Raw genomic sequence first — 18937 nt, 5'->3', positions numbered from 1 at the left:
TATACTGTTCAAACAACCCTTATTGAATAGAAAAATAGATAGATCATAGATGGATCATAGATAGATGGATAGATAGGAGGAATGAATAGAAAGGTAGATGGATGGATGAATAGATAGATGGATAGATAGATGGATGGATGGATAGATGGATGGATGGATGGATAGATAGATGGATGAATAGATAGATGGATAGATAGAAGGAGGGATGAATAGAAAGGTAGATGGATGGATGAATAGATAGATGGATAGATAGATGGATGGATGAATAGATAGGTAGATGGATGAACAGATAGATGGATAGATAGATAGATGGATGGATGAATAGACAGGTAGATGGATAGATGGGTAGATGAATAGATAGATAGATAGATGAATAGATAGATGGATAGATGGATGGATGGGTGGATGGATGGATGAATAGATAGGTAGATAGATTGATGGATGGATGGGTGGATGAATAGACAGGTAGATAGATAGATGGATGGATGAACACATAGGTAGATAGAAGATGGATGAATAGATAGAAGGATAGATGGATGGATGAATAGATAGGTACATAGATGGATGGATGGGTGGACGAATAGACAGGTAGATAGATAGATGGATGGATGGGTGGATGGATGAACAGATAGATGGGGAGATAGGTGGATGGATGGATGGATGGATGGATGGATGGATGAATAGATAGGTAGATGGATGGGTAGATGAATAGATAGGTAGATGGATGGATAGATGAATAGATAGATGGATAGATAAATGGATGATAAATAGATCATATATAGATAAAAGGATGGATACATAGATCATGGATCAATAAACAATAGGTGATAGATGGGTGTATAAGAGATAGGTGATAGACAAACAGACAGCTAGGTAATATGCTTATTAAGCCCATATTATGTGCCAGGGCCTCTGCTGAACTTTGGAGATACAAAAACAAGCAAGCAACATAGTCCTTGCCCTCAGGGAGCTTATATTCTAATGGGGGACTAAGGGGATGTGGGAAAGCAGGGGCAGGGAAGAGAATTAGCTTTTATCTAGTGCCTACTTGGTGCCAGGCACTGTATGGGGCATGGTTAGGAGCCAGCCAGGAAGTCACACAGAGCTCTGGGCCCTGGCGGAACAGGGCAAAAGCTCACCTGTCAGAGCTGGGGGTCCGGAGTGAATGGGAGTCCAGATTTCTGGTGGAGCTGAGGAGGAGGAGATGGGGACTTGGGGGAAGGCTCACCTATCAGAGCCAGGGGGAGGGCTGGAGGGGATAGGGTCCTTTGCTCTTGGGGAGCTCCTGGTCTGATGGAGGAGCCCCAGTCTCAGTGACACTTGCTTGGTCTATTAGCTCTAGCCTCGATTTAACTGCGTGCCAAGGTCAGCCTGTTCCCAGCTGCCCCCTTTCTTATGACCTACTGTGTGCTCAGGAGAGCAGTCCCTCCTTAGAGTCTGATCAAATTGGTCAACAATGAACAGGATTTAGTAAACCCCTGCCTCGAGCCAAGTTCTGTGCCAGGAGCTGGGAACAAAGACAAAGGAGTCCCCGCCCTCAAGATGTGCGCATTCTCCAGGGGAGACAACATGTCCAAAAGTGAGGCTGTGTCCAAGGTAGTTAGGAAGGGCAGCCAGGTGGTGCAGTGCATCAAGTTCTGGGCCCAGAGTCAGGAAGACTCATCTTCCTGAGTTCAAATCCAGCCTCAGACACTTCCTAGCTGTGTGACCTTGGGCAAGTCACTTCACCCTGTTTGTCTGAGTTTCCTCATATGTAAAATAAGCTGAAGAAGGAAATGGCAAACACTTGAGTATCTTTGCCAGGAAAATCCCAAACGAGATCATGAAGAATCAGACGTGACTGAGCAGCAAGAAGTTAGGGAGGGCAGGTCCGAACACCCGAGAAAGGCACCTTTCAAATAGAGCCTCTGGATTCTCCAGGCTATAGCTTCCTTCCTTGAGGGGGGACATGCAGAGAAGTGGAGGCAGAGGCTGTTGGCTGGGCCAAGCCACCAGGCCCCCCCTAAGGGGCTCAGCTCAGTGCCAGCCCAAAGCCAGGCCAGGCTGGCATGAGACTCCAGCCAGACGCTTTGCCCCTTCCTCACCCCAGCAACCACGCTGAGACCAAATGTTCCTGGGGCTGGAGGTGATGCTGGGACAGACCCAAGAAACCTCCTCCCTGCCCCCCCACGAGGGGCCAGGCAGGGAGTCCCAGGAAGCCAGGCTGTGGATGGGCCAACGTCCAGGAGCTGGAGACAGAGCTGCTCCTTCTCTTCTAGATAAAGGGCCCTGGCCATCCCAGGCCCCAGGCCCTGTATGCTGGTGGGTGTTTCCTAGACTGTCTTCTCCTCCCCTCAGTCACTTTGTGTTTCTTTTATCTCCTATAGTTACTTCCCTGTGCAGATGTTGTGTCCCCCCATTAGAGTGTAAACTCCCTGAGGTCAGAGTCTTTGTCTTTGTACACTGCTTCACACAGAGTCTAGCACACGGAGATAAAGATCAAAACTAGACCTCGGTTTGAAATAGCGTAGGGGAGCTTCCAGGGAGGAAATGTCTCCACCAAGGCGGGACAGAGCCTTCTCCACAATTTATAATCTCAGAGAGCCATCCAGAGTATGAAGAAGGCACATGGCCTATGCAGGACCACACATCCAGGATGTGTGATTCGAACCCAGGTCTTCATGACTTTGAGGCCAGTTCTCTCCCCATTACGCCACAAAACCTCTCACTGGCACGCAGTAGGAATTTAATAAATGTGTGTTGATTGACTGACTGAGGGGTACCAGGTACTCTTCTATGCCAGGCCTTCCCTCTGTGAGCCTTTGGAGGGGGTGGTGGTAGAGATAGCAGCTGTATGTACGTGTGTTGTGGGTGTCGTCTCCCCAGGACCTGGGATTTGGAGGGTGGGAGATTGGGGAGAGTGTAGTGGGGCAGGGCCGTGGGAGGCCTGAGAACATACTGAGTACTCCATTATTATAACTCAGGTTTTTTAAGCCTTTCAAGGTTGACAAAGCATTTGCCCTGTGAGGGAGGTAGTACAGATGAGGAGCATAGGGCTTGGGGAGGTTAATTGACTTGCCCAGGATCAAAGAGCCAAGATTAGAACTCACCCTCCTGACTCTAAGTTCATTCTTGTTTCCACTTTTCCTAATGTTTCTCTATAGCTCCAGACATGGGTATCAACCCTTGCTTCTTGCCCCCTGCTCCAGTCCTTCCATACTCCCCTTATTTTGTGGAACTTTCTTGGGGAAAGAGGAAGCCTCAGACTCGGGAGGAAGGAAATTTTAGTTTTCCCTCATTTGATCTTTTTATCTTTGTAATTTGTATATTCTTTGCCTCTGCCCTCTCCCTCCAAGGACAGCAGGTACCCGGGGGTAACCTGAGGGAGAACCAGTCTAGTGGACACCTTCCCATCTCCTCCATCCGGATGGTACAGACAGGAAAGAAAAAGATAGACCAACAAACCACATCAATAGGCCAGTGTTGACTTCCGGGCCCTGAGAGACTCGGATCCCACTTCTGACGCCCACTAGCTGTGTGATGGTGGGAAAGTGGCTTAATTTCTGCCTGCCTCATCAGTCCATTAGCAGGCATTTATGAAGTCGTTGCTCGGCTCCAGTAAGGAAGCTTACAGTCTAGCTGAGGGAGACAACAGGTACAGATGTAGGCATTTATAAGACACAGGGAGAAGGACTGGACTTTTGATTTCATTGGTATAGGGAATGACTGGATAAGGAAACTCCCTTTTCTAATGCAGGTTGGCACCTTTGCATCTTAGAGTCCTAGAGAGTTAACCGGAACACTGAGAGGGTGCCCAGCGTGTGTCAGAGGGAGGACATGAACCCAGGTCTTCTTGGTTTCAAATCCAGCACCCTATCTACTACTTTATATAAGGAGATGGCGGGGGGGTGGGGAGACCCTAGTAACTGGGGAAAATCAGAAAACATCTCCTGTGGAAGGTATCCTTGGAGCTGGGTTTTGAAGGAAGTCACGGATTCTCTAGTAATGGAGGTGAGGAGGGAGTGCATTCCAGGCATGGGGTACAGCCTGGGCAAAGGCATAGAGGTGGGAGATGGGGTATTGTTAGTGAGACCATCAAGAAAGCCACTTTGGCTGGATTGTAGCATATGTAAAGTGGAGTGATGGATAATAATGATGGAGGCAGACTGGGAAGGGATTTAAATGCCAAACAGAGGAATTTACATTTGGTCCTAGTAGGGGTGGCGTAGTTCTTATTGTTTGTCCTTCATTCTTGAAGAGGGCCATGATATTGTAAGGGAACAGGTGAACACCCTGCTCGATCAGATCGGATTGCACCCATGTTTTACATCTTCCTTCCTTTCCCTGCAGCACAGAAAGGCAGAGTCGGAGGGTGAGGGATGGGAATATGCTTCTCTCTTTGGCTGGAAGTTCCACCTGGAGTATCGAAAGACGGATGCCTTCCGCCGTCGCCGATGGCGCCGTCGCATGGAGCCCCTGGAGAAGACCGGAGCTGCCGCCGTCTTTGCCCTGGAAGGAGCGCTGGTAGGTGGGCAGATCTGAGGTGGGGTGGAAAGGAGCTCTGCGGGCAGAGGATGGCCCCACACTGTGGGAGGGGGGTATAGACTGTCCTTAAGTAGGAGCCTAGCAAAGGTTCAGTTATATACATATATATAAATATATATGTATGTATATATATGTATGTGTACATGTATGTACGTATATGCGTGTGTATATATGTATGTATGTATATGTATGTATTGTATGTGTGTATATATATGTATACATCCATAATTGTTGTTCAGTCATTTTCAGTCCTGTCTTGCCCTTTGTGACCTCATTGGGGGTTTTCTCGGCAAAGATACAGGAGGGGTTTGCCATTTCCCTCTCCATCTCATTTGACGAATGAGGAAATTGAGGCAAACAAGGTGAAGCGACTTGCCCAGGGCCACACAGCTAGTAAGTGTCTGAGGCCGGATTCGAGTCCCCCTGCCTCCAGGCCCAGCGCTCCATCCACCGTCTAATTCACCTTAGATGCCGTCTAGTCGTTTCTAGAGGAGAAAAATGAGGACCATGGATGGGAATGACAATTATTAAAAATTAATTAATAATAATTCTGGATAGCATTGTAAGGTTTGTAAAACAACGACCCCGCGAGGTGGCTTGTATAATTATCATTACAGATGTGGAAACTGAGTCTCGGGTTAAGCGACTTGTCCCTGTTCACACAGTAGCAAGGATCTGGGATTTGAACCCACTGATTATGGATCCGGCGCGCTGACCCCTTGGAAAGTGAAAATAGATCCAGGGTTGGCAGGAATCTTAGAACACAGAACGTCAGAGCTGGGAGGGACCTTAGAATGCGGAATGTTAGAGCTGAGAAGGACTTGAGAAACCTCGAGTGTCAGAGACAGAAGAGTTAGAACATGGATTATGGAGCCGAAAGGCACCTTAGCAGTGACAGACAAGGAAACTGAGGCTCGGAGGCTCGGTGATTTGTCAAAGGTCACAAGGAAATAAGTAGAAGAGATGGCATTGGAACTTCTTTTTTCATTTTTTAAAAAGGTTAGATCTTCTACTGTTGTCCAGGCTGGAAGTTCTAGGGCTCAGTGGGTCCCAATCCCTTTGCCGCAGGAGCCTTCAATTACCGAGGAACCTCTTCTTGGGGTCTGATATAAGGAGAAAGTGCAATGTCTATGGAACCCAGTCACAAATGAGGACAGAGTGAAGAAGGGCCCTCTTGAACCCAAATGGCCTAAACCTCCAGGGGCACAGAACGTGGAACCATCAGTAAAATGGGTTTTCTGAGATGGGGTTTTTAACCCTGGCTTCTCCCCTTGGTCTGTGACTTCAGCCTTTGAGAGCTTCAGCTCTAGGGCAGGGCAAGAGTATATTTGATCTCCAAATGTGGGGATGGAAAAATGATTTGAAAAAATGAAAGAAGAGGGTCAGGGACTGGACTTTGTGGTTTGGTAAAAAGTGTTTTAAACTAAGAATCAAAGAACCTGGGTTCAAGCCTTTGCTCTATTACTATTTCTTGTGACCTCGGGCAGTCACGTTGTGGCTCTGTGACTCAGTTTCTCCTTCTGTAAGAGGAGATAGTTAGATGAGATGCCTTCCCAGCTCTGACAGTCGCCATTCTCAGACTCCTTCTAGTTCTGATATTCCTTGTTCTAAGACTCCTTCTCTGTTCTAAGGTTCCTCCTAGCTCTGGCATTCCATGTTCTAAGACCCATCCCAGCTGTGACAGTCCCTGTTCTAATGACCCTCCCCGCTCCGACTTCCTGTGAAGTGACGAATTGTCCAGATTTGTTATCCAGAATTATTACGGCTGCTCCTCTCCCCCCCTCCCCCACCGCCCCCATCTTGAAGAGCTGGTACTGGCCCTGATCTTGCAGACTGAAGGAAGGCCCATATTAGTCATTAGGCTCACTCAGGCATGAAAATCTGAAGGGGAGAGCTTTCAGTATGATTTTCAACAAGGTTAGAACTGAAATGTTTTCTGGGTAAGCGTCAATTAACCCCACATCCTATCCCTCACTCGCACCCCCAATTCTTTAAGCTTCCTGGCTAATTAAGTTTGATTAGTGACCTCTTTGGCTAGTGTCCCAACTCTGGCTAATGTTCACAAGTACGGGCTAATAGATCAGAATCTGAAGCGTGCATACACATGTACACACACATGTACACACACACACACACACACACACACAAATGATGTTTGCATTGGCCCCAAGGCCAGCAGCCTTTAGCCCTATCATTAAACAAATGCTCTTCAACCAGCTCATCCTTATAGACATGCATCACTCAGTCCATTAGTCAATAAACGTTTATTAAGCCCCGACTGTGTGCCAGGCCCTGTGCCGAATGCTGAGGATGCAAAGAAAGGCCGTGATTCCCGTCCTGGAGGAGCTCACGGGTGATTGGGTCACTCAAAAGTTTCCGAAGCGTGTTGCATAAATGACCTCGTTTTATCCCCACCACAGTCCTGTAAAAGTGGGTGCTGGTGAGCAAACTGAGGCTGAGAGAGGGATAGTAACTTGCCCGGGTCAAGGGACAGGGGTTGGATCGAGGCTCTAGAGCTGGAAGGAATCTCAGAGGCTGTCTGGTCTAACCCTCTCGGTTTACAGATGAGGAAACTGAGGCAAGCAGGGTTAAGTGACTTGCCCAGGGTCACACAGCTAGTAAGTATCAGAGACTGGATTTGAACCCAGATCTTCTTGACTCTAGGCCCAGCACTTGAGAATAGCTTGAGGGGGCAGGAAGTGTAGAGATTGGAAGTCGAGAGAAGAGTTAGGAATGACTCTATTGGAAAAACTCAGGTGAGAGCTGATGAGGGTCTGAACTGGGGTGGGGGGGCGCTGCGGGAGTGGAAGAAAGGAGGTTCTCTGTTCTGGATGATCGCTTGCTCCCTGCTCAGTTAGGGGGTGAGGCTTGGGATGTTTCTCAGACAATCCACTCACAGGGGTGTGTGTGCAGTCTTGCGGGTGTTGGGGGTCGGGGAGAGCCATCTGACCTATTTCCTTTTACTGCAGTTGTGGTCCTGGTTTAGCACTGCTGTATCTCATCCCCGTCTTGTCCCCTAGTGACCGCCATCCCTTACTGGCCACCCCTGCTGTCATTGGGGTGCCCGCGTCCCTCAGGGAGACCCCGATGTGCTGGGAGAGCCTCCGGTCCCCAGGCCAGCTCCCGGCACAGACAGATCTGGCCTTGTGGTGGCCCGGGCCCTTTGTGTCTGGTTCCCCCTCTCCCCTTCCCCAGCACGTAGCCTGGCTCTTCCTGTCCCCCTGTGAAGACAGCTCCTTGGAAGGCAGACCCTGTCTGGTAATTAGCACACGCAGCCTCAGCCCTCTCCCTCCTCCATCCCCACCCTACTGGCTCCCTTCACAGAGCAGGAGGCCTTGGCTCCCAGCCTCGGGCCAACAGTAATCAGCTGCAGTCTCCATCCCCAGCATTATTTTATTTGAGTATTATCCTTTTTCCAGCTAATATCCTGGCGTTCCCAAAGACACCGGCTTTCATAATCTTCCTGGCATTCCCAGAGAACCTGGGAGTGGAGCACAAAGCCGATATTATAGCAAATTGCCTCTCGTCTCCTCCTCCCCCCACACCCCTCCTCTCCCTCCTGCTCCCACCCAGCTGCCCCTCTGTTTGACATTCAGGGCTCCCTGGGAAAGTCAGAGCGAGTGACTGCACCGGATGAGCTCACGGAATTAGACTGTCTCCCTTGGCTGGGGCCAGCTCCCATGCCCTTGCATTTTTCCAGAGTCCGTCCTCTTCTCTTGGCCCATTTGTCTTGGGAGGGACGGCTCAGAATAGCTTCTTGAGGTACTCGAGGCTTGGGCAAAGAGAGGAGGAGAGGTGCTGGTGGGGAGCCTGGATTCCCAGGAGCCAGAGCCCTCGGCAACACCCCTGCCCTTCTCCTGGGCCTTCTGCCCACCTAGGAACACAGTCTGCTGGGTGGAACCGAGGACTTGACTGATTCAAGACAGAGAACCAGTGGTTGGAATCACTGATTGAGGAAACCCGGCTCTCTCCTCCCCACCCCCAGTCATCCCCAAGAAACCCTAGAGTAGATGTCAGAGGGATCCTAGCCCAAGAGCTGAAGCAGACCTCTGAGGTCAAACCCCTCATTCTATAGGAGAAGTGACTTGTCCAGGGTCACCTGGCTTGTAAGTGGCCCTGGATGGAGGAAGGTGATCTGCTCTGCCTCAAGTAGATGGACCACAGGGAAGCTATGGCCCTTGACTTGGGGGAGGCTTTGATCTGTTGGTAGAGACAAACCTTGGCCTCTGGAGCGCGTAGTCTGCTAGGTAATCTAGTGTGCGTTTTCTGGGACTCAAGGCATGGTGGGAAAAGCAGTCTTTGGTCCATTGAGGGGTGGAGAGACAGCCTCTGCCTGCTTTGCTTCCTTGCCTCTCTCCTTTTCTCTTATAGCCCTGCCAAGGCGTCAGCCTCCCAGTGCCCAGCTTGCTGCCCCCTCCCCAACTGCAACTGAATTGAGGTTACTTGCTCTGGCCAGAAAATTGATGCATATGGCTCTAGGTATCGCAAATGCCTCAGCTAGCCTTGTGAGACTTTTTCCTGCTTCGGTTAAAAGCACATTCATGGTCCCTTCTGGGGTAGGGCCTACGCAAAGTCATACATGGTTGTGTGGGGGCTATGAGGAGGTGCTGAGGACTGGGGCCCAGCAGGAAGGCAGAGCCTAGTTCCCAGCTCTGGCTCACCCAGCCCTCAAAGTGTCTCTTCAGGTGGGGAGATTGCATAGGACCTGCCCAGGAGGCAGAGGCCTCAGGCTGAGCTGGATGAGAACTAGTTGAAAGGAGAGAAAAGCAATTAAAGAGGAGGCTGTTCTGGGACCAGGGTTGGAATCTTGCGCCTTAAGCAGCCCCTGCCCTCATTTAATCTGAGCTAAACTGGAGAGAGATAATGGAGCCTCCAAGCACATGCTAACATCCCCAAGGAAGGCCTGAGCTTGGAGCCAGAGCCTGTCCTAGCCTTGGGTAAGGGGTGTGTGTATGCGTGTGTGTGTGTGTGTGTGTGTGTGTGTGTGTACATGCACATGTACCCCTGTGTGCCCGGAAAGGTTTATGAGAAATGTGTGTACATTTTGGGGGTGTATATGTGTATACCTGAATTGTGTGTACACACTTGTGTGCATGTAGCTGTTTGTGAGAACTGAGTATGCCCTCATATATGTGAACTTTATTTTGTTCATTTCTTTTGGGCGAATCCTTCTGATCTCTGGGCCTCGGTTTCCTCATCTGCGAAAAAGGGGAGGGCATTGCACTTGGTGGCCTCTGAGGTCCCTTCCAGCTCTCTGGATCTATGCTCCTCTGATCCTCCTTCAGCCTGCCATCTCTGAACCCTTAGCAGCTGCTCTGAAGTCCCACGTCCTTACTTTTTAAAAAACTTATCTCTTTTTAAAAAATTCATTTAAAAATTTTGATTTCCAAATTCCTCGCTTCTCTCTAGCCCCTTCCCCACTCATTGAGAAGGAAAATAATATGATATACATTATACATGTGAAGTCGTGCAAAGCGTATTTCCATATTAGCCGTGTTGCAAAAAAAAAGTGAGAAAATCTGCTTCATTCTGCACTGCCATTCTCTGGAGATGGACAGCATTTTTCATCATGAGTCCTTCAGACTGTCTTGGATCATCCTTTTACTGAGAATAGCTAAGCCATTCGCTGCTGATCATCGTGTGATACCGTTGTTACTTGTTCTCTTGGTTCTGCTCATTTCACTCTGCATCAGTTCATGTAACTCTTTCCAGGTTTCTCTGAAATCACCCTGCTTGTCATTCCTTATGGCACAATAGTATTCCATCACAATCACATACTGCAGCTTGTTCAGCCATTCCCCAATGGACAGCCATCCTGTGGATTTCTAATGTTTTGCCACCACAAAAGAGCTGTCGTATATATTTTGTACAAATAGGTCCTTCCCCCTTTTCTTTGATCTCTTTGGCATCTCGCCCTCTTAGAGGTTTTGCTGGGTCAAAGAGTATGTGCAGTTTTCTCACTCTTTGGACACAGTTATGTATTGCTCTCCAGAATGGTTGGATCAGTTCACAACTCTACCGACAATGCATTATTGTCCCAATGTTTCCAGATCTCCTCCAACATTTGTCCTTTTTCTTTTCTGTCATTTTAGCCAACCTGACAGATATGAGGTAGTATCTCAGAGTTGTTTTAATTTGCCTTTCTCTAATCAACAGGAATTCAGAGCATTTTTTCATTAGTAGTTTTGATTTCTGAAAATTCCCTCTTTGTAAACATTGCTTGTCTTTACTTTTTCATGGTTGGCTCTCTGCTCTTGGCTTCTTCCTACCAAGAGCTCAGTTCCACCCGGTAGCCTGTGTTTGCAGGTGGGCAGGGGGCCCTGCTGAAGAGCAGGGCTGTGGGAGAGGGCTCTGGCATATGCTGCTGGGAACACAGCTCCTCACTGGGGTGCAGAGAAGGGCCCTCTCCCAACTCATGTTGATAACTGAGCTCCCCTCCTCTTCCATTCTTCTTCTTGTCCATTGCCTGCTAGGCTCCTTTTGGAGCCCTGTCCCAGAGCTAGGATCTTCCCTCAGATATCACCTCCCCCCAGCCTTTCCTGGACCGCAGGAGCCTCTCCTGTGTACTGGAAACCCTGACTCCACACGGCTCTCCTTGTGCCGTTGGATAGCATCAATGGAAAGACTAGGAGGTGAGACAGTGGGGTCCATCAGACCATAGACCTCCAGAGGGCAGAGGCTGGGTTTTCCCACCAGATCAGAGGCTGCCTGATGACATGGGCATCTCTCCCATAGGAGTGCGGGCTTCCAGAGGGCAAGGGCTATTTTTCTCCCATCAGATAAGATGGAGACCGTGCCTCTGCCCTCCCTGTGTCTATCCTCTGCCCAGGGGTCTAGAGAGTGGGCATGTGGGGCAGGGGGCAGGCACATATTGATACATCCTCATCATTATCATCATAGCTAACATTTACAAAGCACTTACTATATGCCAGGCCCTGTGCTAAAGGCTTTACAATTGTTATTAATCTTATTTAATCCATACAACAACCCTGGGAGGTAGGTGCTATTATTATCCCTGAGGATACCGAGGCAGAGGTTAAGTGACTTGCCCAGGGTCACACAGCTAGTGGGTGTTTGAGGCTGAATTTGAGCTCAGGTCTTCCTGCCTCCAAGTCCACCTAACTGCCCCTACATCCACGTACCTAAATGTATATACCTGCACGTTCATAGGCGCACACACATGCAATTCAAACATGTCCACACAGGCACACACACTGACCTCCAGGACTGTGGCACTTTTTCTCCCCATGACCCCTGCACTCTGACTCTCTTCCCCACTTCTGCCTTTGGTCCCCTTGGGCTGGGGTTCCACATTCCATTCCCCACACCCTACCACTGACCCTGCCACTGCTGTCTACCACAGGCTTAGCAGGGAGCAGGCAGGAAAGCTTGTGGTTGTGGCCGGAGTTGAGTTGGGTTGAGGGCCGGTTCCAGAGGCCTCAGCCCAGAACTAAACAAATTCTGGGCCACTGAGGCAGCTTTATTGGGGCCGCACTTGCAGAATGGAGATCTTTGTTTTTTTCCTTCTCCTCTGAAAATGAAAGCCAGAGGAAAGGAAGTCTTCCTTGGTGAAGGTGACCCCCAGAGGAGATCTCAGAGGCCACTGTCTCAGGGCAAGGGGGAGCTCTTCCACATTCCCTCTGTGTCCACAAAGACTCTGGGACTGCAGAGGTCACCTTGTCCTCCTCATGGTCTGACGGGGCTCCCTTGTGCAACATCTCTGATGGGGGCTCACCTACTGGTTAGAAATGAAAGCCTTCTCTAGAGAGTCCAGAGTGCCTGCTGACTATTGGGAGGGGACCGAGCCTAAGCATGCTGTAAAGTGTCCCTCTGTTCTGAGTGCTGGGGTTGCAGAAACAAGCAGATGAGGCAGTGCCTGCCCCCAGGACACCTAAGTTCTAAGAAGAGAGGACAGCACAGAAAGGGGAGCTTGGAAGCAGGAGGAAGCTGGGGAGGGGGAAGAGAAGTCTCAGAGCCATCCGAGGCACGAGTCAAGGGAAGGTGGAGGCAGGAGAGCAAGTGTCAGGTGTCTCAGGTGAGAAGGGGGGTGGCTAGGAGGAAGAAAAGCCTGGAGAACAGTGGAGGCATGAATCTCTTTGAATCCCCAGCTTCTCTCCGAGCCCAGCTCAAAGCCCACCTCCACACCTGCATGTGGACATGTGTCCCTCTAGACTGAACCCAACGACCTGGGGATGAGAGCTGGGACTCCTGGGTCCCGTCTGGTAGGGGAGGCCAAACGATGCCCCCAGCTGTTATCTCTCTCTCCCTCCCCAAATGCCCTCATATTTCTGTACCCCCTCAGTGGAATGGAAGCTTTTTGTGGACAGGAATCATTTCCCTTTTGTCGTTGCAACCTCAGCACTTAGCACGGTCTTGTTCACAGTAGGCACTTAATCCATGTTAGTTGAATTACACAGAGGGCAGGTTTCTCATAAGGGACTCAGCTGAAAACCTTTGATGAGGAAGGAATTAGGGTGGTGGAGGAGGGGGGGGCACCCCCGGGGGACTGCTTTGGTTTGTAGAACTGGGAGCATTTTTGCAACAAATATTGGGGTCTTTCCATGATGATTTATAATGCTTAGCACGTAGTAAGGGCTTAGTAAATGCTTGTTGATTGATTGATGGTTACTACATGCTGCCCACCTGAACCTATCTTGCTCTTCCTGACTGAAAGAATCTAGACCCCCTCCCTTTGTGTCCACTTTGGGCTCCTTTGGGTTACAGAGCTGGGCTGCAATATTATCCTTCACCTAAAGGTATCAATGGGAAGAGACCATTCCCACCCCTACCCCAGGAAAAATGGAGCAGAGCTGGACTCTGGGACATTTTTCCTTTTCTTTTTCTTCTTCCTCTTCTTCCTTCCTTCCTTCCTTCCTTCCTTCCTTCCTTCCTTCCTTCCTTCCTTCCTTCCTTCCTCCCAGGTACTTTTCCAGGGGTCAGAATGATCTTTACCCTCCAGGGGTTTACATTCTAGTACCAAAACCCTATAAGCCACTCCCTCCACATCCACAAATCTCTGCCTGCTTGGGTGACCACTGAGAAAGCAAGAAAACTAAAACCCTGCTAGGGATGTGTGTGGCCAAGCAGAACAAGCCCCCAGGTTGGCCACATCCAAACACCATGTCTCCATCTGCTCTCTGATATAAACATGTGGTTCCATGGCGAGTCTGGTGGAAAGACTCTCTTCCAATGCAGGTCAGCACCTTCTTTACCATTTAGAGTTATCTAAAACATTAAGAGGTTTTAGTGACCTCTCCAGGGTCGCAGAGAATGTATGTGTCACAGGTGGGACTTGAACCCAGGTCTACCTGCCTCTGAGGCTGGCTGTCTAATCCATGATACCTCTGTGTGTGCGTACACACATATTTAAATATATATATGTGTGTGAATTTGTTCCTGTGTATGTGTTTATGCATGTGTATTTGCAACCACACACACAGCCCCTGTTTCCCTTGGCCCAGAATGACTTTCTGAAGCACTTGGAGGGGAGATAAGGGGGTAGGGTATGGGGTGGGGGGAGCCATGTTCCTAAGGAGCGGGCGGCCACAGCCCTCTGACAATGAGGGAAAAGTCATTTCTACTTATCTGCCACGTAGTGCAATTATGCCTCAGCCTGGAAATGAGTGAAGTTTGAGGTTTAGATTTTGTAGAGTGAAATTCTGTAACATAAACAGGCTTCTATTGACGGTGACTGTCATCCCCCAGCCTCCCCCAGCCAAGCCCTAGGTTATCTGTAGTTAACGTTTCCATAGCATGGCTCCTCTAAAGTTTAAACTTCTCATCACCATCACACATCACACCTCTTTTGACACCACGCTGTCCTCTATTTATCCCAGCAAAAACTGGAAGGGAAAGGGAATCGAGGCTCCTATCCCCAGAATCAGGGTAATCTTGCAAGAGAGATTTATTAAGATGAAATACTTACACCAAATGGATCCCATAGAAGGAGAGAGTTTCCCAAGGCTGAGGAGTGATGTGGGCTGGCCCTCCTTAGCTTAGAATGGAGTAGGAGGAAGGAGCTGAGTAGCTGGCACTGAGGAGAGAGGGGCTGAGATAGGTAGGTCCTCCCAGTCCTCCCAAATCGGGTCTTTAGGGTTTAGCTTCATTCTTGGTTTGAAACAAAGCCATTCAATCCTGCTCATCTGAATTCATTTATTCAGCATCTACGAGGTGCAGGACACTGTGCCCAGTGCGGATTGTACAGAGACAAAGTGGAAAACAGTCCGTACCTCCAGGAGGGCCTATTAATCTGACATAGATAAGTAAGCAGAAGACGGTGTGGCCAGGGCGATAACTGCTGGGCGTGTGGAGAATAGGGAAAGCCCTTGGTTGGGTGGGTGGTACCTCGGATGTCCGGTGCACACTCTTTCCACATGGGAGTTGTTATAGATAGGGAGGAAGGCACCTTCTTTCCACCCTGCAGCCTGGAGTCTCCTTCATGGAAAATGGAGAAATACAGGGCTGGGGTTGGGGGGCAGAGTCCAGATTTTCCTCCCTTCCCCTCTCCTCCGTACATCCACTTGGGTCTGGTGGGCCAGCTGGATCCTCACTCTCTCTTTACTCCTTGCTGCTCCTCGGTGACTGAACAAGTTACACTCCAGCTTCTCAAGATGCTGTCTTTGGACGGCTACTACCTAGCTTCCCTTTCTCCCTCTGGTCCTCAGTCTCTCCTCTCTTTCTCTTGGGCCCTGCTCCTGTGCCTTGTCTCCTCTTGAGTCCGTTCATCTACCTGAGCCTGGGACAGGAGGGGGACAGGATGTGGGGAACCCCCTGATTGGATGCCCCATCTCTTCCAGGCCTCGGGGAGCCCTGGTAGCCTTGACCGGATCCCTCCCCCCCTCTTCCCCATTCTCTGCTTAGACAGAGGCAGCCCACACACCAGGACCACAGCGGGGAGTGGAGGGGAGGCTGAGCTGGGCTCGGCCAGGGAGTGCTGGCTTGGGTTGACCTGGCGTGCTCCGAAGGCAATTAGCCTGACAGATTTAGTGCTCCCGTCGGGATGCTGGTGGGGCCAGGCAACCTCCAACGCAGCCCTGTGCTGGCCTAGGGTGGGACTGGCTCCCCCCTTCCAAGAAATGGGGAGCAATTCTGTTGGACTCTTTTCACTGAACGGAGCCCTGCACGGTCTTTAGGATGGGCTGTGTGCCATGAGGGTTCGCTTCTGAGAGTCCCTTTCTCAGGAAGGAGAAAAAGCTCTGGGCTGAGGCCCCAGACTTCGGTCCCAAGGCCTGGATCTCTGACTCCGTCTTGGGATAAGGAGGGCGTTGGACGACATCATCGCCAAGGCCTTTCCAGAACAACCCTCTCTGACTTTCCTGCTCTTGAGCTGGGGCCCAGCCAGGTCAGAGTGAGTTAGCTGTGGGCACAGAAGAAGGTGACTCTGGACCAGGGCTCTGTGTGGTCTTTCCCATCAGACCAGAAGCTCCCACATTAAACCAGGACATCCCCATCAGAACAGGGACTCCCATTAGCTGCATCTTCCCACCAGACTGAGAGCTTCCCAGTTGAAGTTGATTAGTTGTATCAATATAACAAGTCTTTATTGAGCACCTACTGTATTCTGTGGAAGGGAGGAAAGGAGAAGTGATTTTTCATCTAACCTACCTGACAAGTGGTCCTCCAGCTTCTGCTGGGTGATCTCTGAAGAGCAGCAGCTCATCACCTCTGGAGGCAGCCCCTTCCCCTGTCAGACGGCTTTCATCGTCAGGATTTTTTTCCTGACGTTGGGCCTACATTGGCCCATTACTTCTGCTTCTGCCTTTGGGGCCAAAGAGAGCAAATCTGACCCATCCTCCAAATGACATTCCATTTAAATACTCAGATTCAGCTATTGCATCCCCTGCCACTGCCTCCCCTCCCTCCGCCAGTCTTGTCTTCTCTGACCTAAGCAACCCTAGTTTTTTCAATGGATCCTCATAGGACATGTACTCAAGGCCCTCTGCCATTCTGGTTTCCCTCCTCTGAACACTTTTCAACTCATCAATGTGCACCTTAAACTATGGTACCCAGTTCTGAACACAAAATTCCAGGGGAGGTCTGAGGAGGTGCAGAGGACAGTGGGACAGCCAGCTCCACATTGCTGAAAGCTCTCTCTTAGCGATTTAGGCTCAAGTCTTGGCTTGGGCACTTCTTTGCTGTGTGACCTTGGGTAAGTCATTTAACTTCCTCAGCCTTGTTTTCTTCATCTATAAAATGCATGGGTTGTACTGGATGGGAGTCCTCGAGCCGAATCTAGATGGCCACTTTTCAGGGATGTTGCAGAGGGAGATTCTTGTTCAGGTGTGGGTTGGACGAAATGGTCTCTGAGATCCCTTCCAGCTGAGATGTGGGGATTCTTCTGGGGCCAAGGTTTCTTTTCAGAGTTGGATCCAATGTTTCTGGTCCCTAGGACCCTGTCTCTGGGAGTCGGTCTGTTCCCTGGGGGGCTCAGCATGTCTTAGGTGCCCCATGTCTCCTCTTTCCCGTAGGGTGGTGTGGTAGATGACAAGAGCGAAGATTCCAAGTCAGTGTCTACCTTGAGTTTTGGCGTCAACAGGCCCACGATTTCCTGCATCTTTGATTGTAAGTGGTCTTGGGTCATGTGTACGGGGAAGGGGAAGGAAGTAGAGGGGCTGGGGTGGGGGCCCCTGTGCTTGGGCTTTTGTCTGTATCTGGATGTGCATGGATGTGGCCTGGGTTTTTGTACCTGTAGATTTATGTGAATGAGGGTCTGCTTGCATGTGGACTATTATGAATGCGTCTATGGGTCTTTGTCCCACACACATGTCTTTGCACATGCCTTTGTCTTTTTCTTTGTGTATCTGAGTGTGAAGTGGATGATGAGATCTCTATGTCCTTGTATTTGTGTGTCTTTATGTATTTGTGTGTACATGTGGATGCATGTGTGTATGAATCTTTGTGTATCTTTGTGTATAATAACATTTGGCCTTTTATAGGGCAAGACACCTCAGAGACATTCTCTCTACCCTGGCCAGCCATGGCACCTCCTCCCTCCATCAAGAGAACCCTGGGATCCTAGACTATTAGAGACCTGGCAGGGGCCCCTGAGTCCAACCTTAGTCCCCCTCTCACTTCCCAAGCCCTCTAAACTGGAGTCCAGCAGCCATATCGGGCGCTTACCCTAGTTTTCTTTTTTCTCCCCTTCCGTGAAGATGGGAACCGCTATCATCTCCGCTGTTACATGTACCAGGCACGAGATCTGCCCGCCATGGACAAGGACAGCTTTTCTGGTAGGTACGCATGTACAGGGTCTGAGGGACCTACCTTGGTTACGTGGGGACAGTGAACGTGGGCAGAGAAGTCCTACTGTGAGACGTCTTCTTGGAAGGTAAATGATAGAGAGGTCTCTTTTCTTAAAACAGGTCCTGGGAAAGAAATCAGCTTTTTTGAGAGGGAAGGAAACAAGACATATGTTTCTTTAGGTCTAGTCTAATTTCTTTCAGGCCCTGGCCTAATCTTTGGGATTGCTTTTGGTGTAAAAGCTTGGGGCATGTATTTGTTTCCTCCTGGAGTCATGCCCTCAACCCCTAACTTCAAACTGAGTGGCCTCATCCTAGAAATCCATGGACTTGTGCAATATGCAGGTAGATAACCCCTATTACTCAGGGTTGTGGTTAAGACTTTGCAAACCTGAAAACATGCTATGTACATATTATATACATGCTTGCTATTATGTAGAGGCCAGGATTGCATTGTTTTTCATTTACCAATGAGGGAACAGGTTATAGGGCATATGTCAGTGCCTTGGGAATAGGAGGTCCTTGATAAATGCTAATTAAATAAGTGAATGAATGTATAAAGAGGACACATCACAGGCACTGAGTGTCTAGCACAAAGTAAGCATTTAATACATGCTTAGTGAATGAATGAATGAATAAATATGTAGGACACATACAAAAGTCATGGGCCAGTGATACAATGACTGAGCCATATAGACAAAACGGGTCCAGCTGAATACAGTACAGAGTGTGTCTAGGAGCTATGTGTTCCTCCATCCCTCCATCCATCTCCTTAGTCTTTTTATTCCTTCAGACTTCTAAGAGGAGCTGGTGAGTTTTTCATGGGGCCATTGTCACAGGCAAGAGGAGAGAAGGGGAGGAGAGAGAGGGGAGCAGCCAGTAAGGACTTAGAGTGGTCGGACTTTCCCTTCTCTTGAGCCGACTCAGAATCCGCATCCTTGGCAGGGGCTGGGGCTTTAGCACAGAAGGTGAAAAGAGTTCTGGGGCTGCTGGTCCAGTGGTGCAGCCCTCAAGAAGACAGAGTGGGGGGCCCAGAGAGCGCTGGCCTGGAGGAAGTTCCTGGGAGCTGTTGGCCCTCCCCTGCCTGCCCGCCCTCCCCTGTCCCTGCACTGAGCCACATTTCATCAGCCCAGGAACTGTCAGGCTGTGACTGATGATCCCATTAGCCCTCCGCT

The 18937-nt window shown here is 49.7% G+C and overlaps 1 protein-coding gene across 15 annotated transcripts in view; it reads left to right on the top strand.

The window, feature by feature from the left end:
• The window catches only part of DYSF (dysferlin), a gene marked incomplete at its 3' end in the record, with an annotated part of 227243 nt that overhangs the window by 144103 nt on the left and 64203 nt on the right, over positions 1 to 18937 (top strand). For all 15 annotated transcript variants that reach the window (XM_036749059.1, XM_036749057.1, XM_036749053.1 and 12 more), the window contains 3 exon segments: positions 4330 to 4503; positions 16992 to 17085; positions 17676 to 17753. In XM_036749059.1, the coding sequence (XP_036604954.1) occupies positions 4330 to 4503; positions 16992 to 17085; positions 17676 to 17753 (346 nt within the window).

The sequence above is a fragment of the Trichosurus vulpecula genome, chromosome 3, assembly GCF_011100635.1.
Source record: "Trichosurus vulpecula isolate mTriVul1 chromosome 3, mTriVul1.pri, whole genome shotgun sequence".
In the NCBI taxonomy this organism is placed as follows: domain Eukaryota; kingdom Metazoa; phylum Chordata; class Mammalia; order Diprotodontia; family Phalangeridae; genus Trichosurus; species Trichosurus vulpecula.
This window is presented reverse-complemented; position numbering and strand designations above follow the sequence as displayed.